Here is a 7,498-nt window from a genome sequence, read left to right on the forward strand (position 1 = left end):
AGAGCTGTAAGACAGGATGTCTATGAGGAAACAATAAAGGGCCTTTTTTTAGCTAAGATTCCTGTTCAGCTGTTGTTCAAGTGCAGTTTTAGCATGAGTGACAGCCAAATAATTTCATCTGTCTTAGAAGATAAGTAGCCAAAACATAAAGTGAGACTTATTTCTTATTTAACATTCCTAAAGCTGACTGACAGGCATGTGAACATTGTTCAGATTTGTCTTTTGGACAGGAGAAATGTAACTTAGCACGTGGAAGCTTCCCACAGAGAGAGAGAGTTTCACACACATACTCTGCGCACTCGTTCACAACCTGCATGATTTCTGTACAGGGAGCCTTAAGCAGCTTTACTGGTTACTCAAGCAGGAATAAAGGCAGCAAGCAGGCCAAATAATGGACAGTTGTATACATTGGCAGTTAAAGCGAGAGATGGGGCAGGGACTAGGGATGTGTAACCACCTGGCTTTTTTTGTCTGTCTATCTACTTCTTACCTATCTGTAGCTGTTTGTAAAATTTTAACACCTCTGGTCAAATTACATGTTTTTTGTTCAGTTACCACGTCATCTACAGGCCACAGGCAACTGTAGATGATATGAGAATTCTGCAACTTTTAGTGCAAACGTTCTATTTATCGGAAGAAAATAAAACATACAATATAATCTGTCATCAATATTTATGTGTCAAAATAGATTTGAAATATTCAGTAGTTACGATGACATTTCCATTTATTTAGTTATCTAAAAAATAAACATTTGCTTGTTGTTGCCATTTCTAAAGTGACTTTTGCTAAATCTGACTTTTTCCAATGAACAAGTCATGATTGTAAAGGACGATCAAAATGATCAGTGTCTGATAAATTTACAACAACAATGACAGGAAACGTTTCTCTGTCTTAATTTTATATTTATATTGTTGTTAGATTGAACTCTCATTTCTCTCTTTCTCTCTCTAGGCCACCCCACTTGCCTTCAGTTCACAGACAACATGATGCAGGCTGTGCGGACGTACCAGTGGCAGTGCATTGAGTGCAAATCCTGCAGTCTGTGTGGCACCTCGGAGAACGATGTAAGAGATTTTAACCTAGCACAATAATATCATAACATACCCATCACAGACTGGCACAGTATATGGGAAAAAAATTTTATTATAAGGCTCTTAATGGATATTATTTTAAACCAAAATCTAATTAGTACTTTGTTATATGTTAAGGGGTGTAAATCTCTAACCCCATAATGATTTGATTCATTTATGACTCTTTATGATGTGATTCAGGTCTCAGATCTCACCGGGACTTGATTTGGTTATGCTTCTACTGTCCAGAATTATCTTACAATATACTGAATACACAAATATATAGACAATGACATCTTTCAAAAGAATATTATAAGTTATAATTACTATTGAATATAATTGATTATAAGAGAGGTTCCCAATCCTTTGCAACTGGTGTCCCACACAGCTGATCACAAAAGGTTCCTCGACCCTTAAAAAAGATTTAACCAGCCTGATTGAAAATGCAGACAAATATAAAATACAATATAATCAGTGTTGCCTATTGAATTTCACTTGATTGTATAATCACAAGCAGAACAAAAAATCTAAAAAACATCTTTTAGTAACCATTTATACATGATGGAAAAGTTCCATATGATGAAAGAGAGAAACATTTTACATGCGTTTTACATTTTTGCACTGAAAATATAAACATAGCTATGTTGGTTAGGTCCATATTGGTATGTATTTTACCAAAATACATACTTACATGCATAATTACCAGAATATTTCATATTTAGCCAGTTTCAGCAACCGAGGATCAGAACGCCAAGGCCCACGCCTTCGGCACTGCCTGATCCACAGTGCACCGAACCCCTACTACTGCCCCTCCCATCGGTGGTGGGTCGATGGGAGGGGGGACTCATGTAGCTCCTTCGGGCTGGGCCCGGCCGGGCACCATGAGTGAATGCCCGGCCACCAGACGCTCGCTGGCGAGCCCCTCCCCCAGGCCTGGCTCCAGGGTGGGGCCCTGGTAACCCTGATCCGGGCAGGGTACACAAGTCCTGTTGGGGACATCAGGCCGTGGACTTCAGCTTTCGCTGGATTGGTTTGCAGCCGAGTGTGAAGCGGCCGGGATGAGGATCAGTACCTCCAAATCCGAGGCCATGGTTCTCAGGCGGGAAAGGGTGGAGAGCCCTCTCTGGGTCGGGGATGAGCTCTTGCCTCAAGTGGAGGAGTTTAAGTATCTCGGGGTCTTGTTCACGAGTGATGGTACAAGGGAGCGGGAGATTGACAGGTGGATTGGTGCTGCGTCAGCAGTGATGCGGGCTCTTTACCGGTCTGTTGTGGTAAAGAAAGAGCTGAGCCATAAGTCAAGGCTCTCGATTTACTGGTCGATCTACGTTCCCACCCTCACCTATGGTCATGAGCTTTGGGTAATGACCGAAAGAATAAGATCGCGAATACAAGCGGCCGAAATGAGTTTCCTCCGCAGGGTGTCTGGACTCTCCCTTAGAGATAGGGTGAGAAGTTCGGTCATCCGGGAGGGACACGAAGTAGAGCCACTGCTTCTCCACATCAAGAGGAGCCAGCTGAGGTGGTTCGGGCATCTGGTTAGGATGCCTCCTGGACGCCTCCCTTGGGAGTTGTTACAGGCAAATCCACCCGGGAGGAGACCCTGGGGAAGACCCAGGACACACTGGCATGACTATATCGCCCAGCTGGCCTGGGAACGCCTCAGAATCCCCCCCAGGGAGCTAGTGGAATTGGCTGGGGAAATGGAGGTCTGGCTTGGACTTGGAGGTCTTGCTTAGGATGCTGCCCCCACGACCCGAACCCTGGAGAAGCGGAAGATGATGGATGGATGGATGGATGGATGGATGGATATATATTTCATATTTAAAATTATGTTTGGTTAAATGTCTTTGTTTCTTAACAAAGATTTGTAATTAAAAAAAACTGAATGTCTCTCCTGCAGGATCAGCTCCTCTTCTGTGATGACTGTGATCGGGGATACCATATGTACTGCCTCAAACCTCCCATGACTGAGCCTCCTGAGGGTAAGCTCACCACACACCTGCGTACACTTCTTGACTTGTCCAAAGCATTATGTGTTTCAGCAGGACGTCCAGGTTGGACACAGGATAGAAACTATGATCAATTGTGTTTAACTTGCAACTAGCTCTGCGTCAGAGAATAGTTGAGAATAGTTCATCACTCAAATAATATCCGGTCGAGGGTGGTCCTTTATCAATTAACAGATGGGGTAGAGGGGGGCTGATGAATTGTGCTGCAACAGATGGGCTACAGGCAGTAACTGTAAAGCTACAAAGTGCTAGGTGCATGGTGTATGTTTCTGATAAAATGCCCAGTGAGAGTAGATTTTATATATATTTTTATATATATATATAACATGAGCATGTGTATTTGTATGGAATCCATGAATTCATTCTGCCCTTCACTGCATTTGCAGGAAGCTGGAGTTGTCATCTTTGTCTGGATCTACTAAAGGACAAAGCATCTGCTTTTGGAGAACCGTCAGTGGTGTAAAGTTTTTTTTTCATTTCTTCCATACCCCTCATAGCCTCACTAGTACACACAGCACGGAGCAGAATCAGGATGGAGGCACACACCTGTATCTCTCCGCCTTGCAGCTCCAAGTTGAAGTGGTATAGGGAGAGTCTACCTCTATAACGTTTACTCGTCTACACAGCACAAAGTAATACACAGAGTCAGACATTTCAGTCATATGACCAAGTAATCAGCAGTCTACCTCGCAAACTCAGTCCAAAAGCAGGGTCATTTACGCCACGGTATCTTTGGTAAAGTGGAAGAAAACAAGTCGTGCCAAGCAGCACTATGATGCATCCACGTAGAAACTATTCAGGTTTTTGTAGAACAATCATTTCTGTCAAACTCTTTTAAAGAGCACCAAAAAGAAGCATGAGTGAGACTGATGGAATACAAGCTAATTTTATAATTCAGTTCACTTTATCATGTTTCTTTCAAAGCAGGCACCTGTAAATTCCTCTTGGTCTGTATGATAAATGACAAAGACTGTTAATTACTTTCATTATGAAGATTCAAAGACTACAGCTTTGCACAGTTTGTAGCAAAATGCCACTTCTGCCTAAGTCACATAGCAAAACAGCCTCTTACAGTAATTCCACAGTCATTATGCTTCATTCATCCCCCTTTGGTAACACTTTACTTATATCCGGCTACATAGCCTTGAAGGAAACATGCCATAAACATGTCATGAAAGATGTCGTATGCTCTCATGCTGTCAGAAGTTGTCATGACAGATTATGTCCATTTTATCCAGCAGCAAAAACTCCAGCAGCACTGCTGTGTGTGATCCACTCACACTAGCGTAACACACTAACACACCACCACCACCTCAGTGTCACTGCAGTGCTGAGAATGATCCACCACCCAAATAGTACCTGCTCTGTGAGGGTCCATGGGGGTCCTGAGCATTGAAGAACAGGGTGAAAGGGGGATAACAAAGTATGCAGAGAAACAGATGGACTACAGAATTTCTTAGCAGACTATGTAGTAAAGGAGGAGCTGTTTGAAAGTCAGCCTGGGTGCGGTGCTACTTAAGGCAGATTTAACTCAATTACAGACATTTGAAGTGTGTAAGACATCCATGGGACATATTCTTTACTAGTTGATCAGCCTACTTCTACATAAGAAAAGTTGTTAGCCTCTCTGTTCAAAAAGAACAAGGATTTTTATATACATAATACATAATTCAGTTGTTGTGAGACATGAAGTACTGATTGTTATTCATTTATACACTTTCAATACTTGTAGTAGCTGTGCACTATACAAGTAAACATAAAATGTATATTTGTTGCAGAGAACTGAATCCCATCAGTTCTATATTGTCTCTCACTACATTATTGCATGTTATGGCACATTTGGTTTGCTTTAAATGATAAAAAAGAAAGAAAATCAAATGCTTACATCACATACTAATTTTTAGTCATCATGACATCACATATTATGACATATATCATGATTAATCATGATGACAGGTTATGTTGCTGGACATTGTCAGACTTCTGCCATGACATGTATATGGCATGGTTATGTCAACGTTACTTAGCAGGGTTCAAGTAAAGTGCTACCCACATGTCTGTGTTTCCATTTCTGTATATTTAAACAAAAAACATTTCAACATGAGAGCAAAGATTTATAGTACAAGATGCAAGATTTCTCACATACAACCCCAATTCCAATGAAGTTGGGATGTTGTGTAAAACATAAATAAAAACAGAATACGATGATTTGCAAATCCTTTTCAACCTATATTCAATTGAATACACTGCAAAGACAAGATATTTAATGTTCAAACGGATAAACCTTATTGTTTTATGCAAATATTCGCTCATTTTGAATTTGATGCCTGCAACACGTTCTGAAGAAGTGGGGACAGGGGCAACAAAAGACTGGGAAAGTTGAGGAATGCTCAAAAAACACCTGTTTGGAACATTCCACAGGTGAACAGGTTAATTGGAAACAGGTGAGTGTCATGTGAAACACATTGAGTCACAGAAACACCGCCCGCTTCTCTGGGCTCGAGCTCATCTGTGATGGACTGACGCAAAGTGGAAAAGTGTCCTGTGGTCTGACGAGTCCGCATTTCAAATTGTTTTTGGAAATCATGGCCGCCGTGTCCTCCGAGCCAAAGAGGAAAAGGACTGTCTGGATTGTTATCAGCGTAAAGTTCAAAAGCCAGCATCTCTGATGGTATGGGGGTGTGTTAGTGCCCATGGCATGGGTAACTTACACATCTGTAAAGGCACCATTAATGCTGAAAGGTACATACAGGTTTTGGAGCAACATATGCTGCCATCCAAGCAACGTCTTTTTCAGGGACGTTCCTGCTTATTTCAGCAAGACAATGCCAAGCCTCATTCTGCACGTGTTACAACAGCATGGCTTCGTAGTAAAAGAGTGCGGGTACTAGACTGGCCTGCCTGCAGTCCAGACCTGTCTCCCGTTGAAAATGTGTGGCGCACTATGAAGTGCAAAATACGACAACGGAGACCACGAACTGTTGAGCAACTGAAGTTGTACAATGAAAAAGAATTCCACCTACAAAGCTTCAACAATCAGTGTCCTCAGTTCCCAAACGCTTATTGAGTGTTGTTAAAAGGAAAGGTGATGTAACACAGTGGTAAACACGCCCCTGTCCCAACTTCTTTGGAACGTGTTGCAGGCATCAAATTCAAAATGAGTGAATATTTGCAAAAAAACAATAAAGTTTATCCGTTTGAACATTAAATATCTTGTCTTTATAGTGAATTCAATTGAATATAGATTGAAAAGAATTTGCAAGTCATCGTATTCTGTTTTACATAACGTCCCAACTTCTTTGGAATTGGGGTTGTAGAACTATTCAGCTTGCACTGAGTGACTGCTATGAAAAAAATGTGAGTAGAAAAAAAGAGTTAGATGTAGGTAGATGTCTAGAACATTGGATTATAGAACACTTGTGAATGCAATCATGAAATCAGCAAAAAAGTGTTTGGCTACTTTAAAATATGTATTTAATGCTATATAGAGCTACTATAACTTTGTCAAGACTGGAACAAAACATTTTTTGTGTTTTTTCAGTGTATATTTTCCACAGACAATCATGACTTAGACTAGTTATGTATGTATGTTTTGCATATAGATATTCCATTTGTGCTTCCCCCATGCCAAGAAAACCCATATATCTGTGTACACAATGTTTCCTTCTAAATCCTGAGCTTTTATTTGTTTCCATTTGTATTTTATGTGACGACATCTGACTGTTTAATGTGTATGTTGTTGCTTGCATTGAAATGAACAGTTTTCCATTTGTTCTTTGTAAGTGTTTGACTAATTGGTTTGTTCAGAAAACATTCCACTGTGTGAGTCACTCTAGAAAGTTCTGTAGCCACCTCCTCTCTTTTGTAGGGGAAAAGGGCGCTTTAAAGTTTTACACCTTGCAGAGTGAAACATCTGCTTGCTCCATTTTGTATTTCTTTGTTCATGATATATTAGCATCTCTATTTCCATCTGGATATTCTCGCTTGCCGTCTCTCTTTCCTCCTCCGGTCTGTATAATGCATTAGAGGCTCTATTTTCAGAGCCAATTTATCAAGGCAAATGCTGCAAATCCTCAGATCTGCTGAATATTTCATCTGACTCTGGCAAGGGCTGTCTACATTGATCCTAGTGAACAAAGAGCTTCCGGAGATGTTCTGATCAGATGTCATGGTAAGTCAGGAAATGTGGATGAATATACAAATTTGGAGGAAAGAAAGACAAGCAGATGATTCTCTTTAAATTAGACTTGATTTACTGTTTGTGTAATTAATTTTTTTCCCTATCTTGTGTTGTTAACAAATCATTGTTGTTTCATTGTTTTAAGTATAATAAACAGTTTAAAGTTAACTGAAAATTGTGATTGCTTTGATAAGTTGATGTAGTTACACTTCTCATGTCTAACACTAGAGGTCAGCACA

General features: G+C 40.6%; 1 protein-coding gene across 4 annotated transcripts in view; it reads left to right on the top strand.

The window, feature by feature from the left end:
• Positions 1-4,409, top strand: part of dpf3 (D4, zinc and double PHD fingers, family 3) — a 47,606-nt gene extending 43,197 nt beyond the window's left edge. For 3 of the 4 annotated variants that reach the window (XM_037537893.1, XM_037537892.1, XM_037537894.1), the window contains 3 exons: positions 952-1,064; positions 2,971-3,052; positions 3,466-4,409. In XM_037537893.1, the coding sequence (XP_037393790.1) occupies positions 952-1,064; positions 2,971-3,052; positions 3,466-3,542 (272 nt within the window). In that variant the 3' untranslated portion in view covers positions 3,543-4,409. Of the gene's footprint in view, positions 1-951; positions 1,065-2,970; positions 3,053-3,465 lie in introns of those variants that run through there. The other variant, XR_005130208.1, reaches the window with a different exon arrangement.
• The last annotated feature ends 3,089 nt before the right edge of the window (positions 4,410-7,498 follow it).

Source organism: Pygocentrus nattereri, chromosome 4, assembly GCF_015220715.1.
Source record: "Pygocentrus nattereri isolate fPygNat1 chromosome 4, fPygNat1.pri, whole genome shotgun sequence".
In the NCBI taxonomy this organism is placed as follows: Eukaryota; Metazoa; Chordata; class Actinopteri; order Characiformes; family Serrasalmidae; genus Pygocentrus; species Pygocentrus nattereri.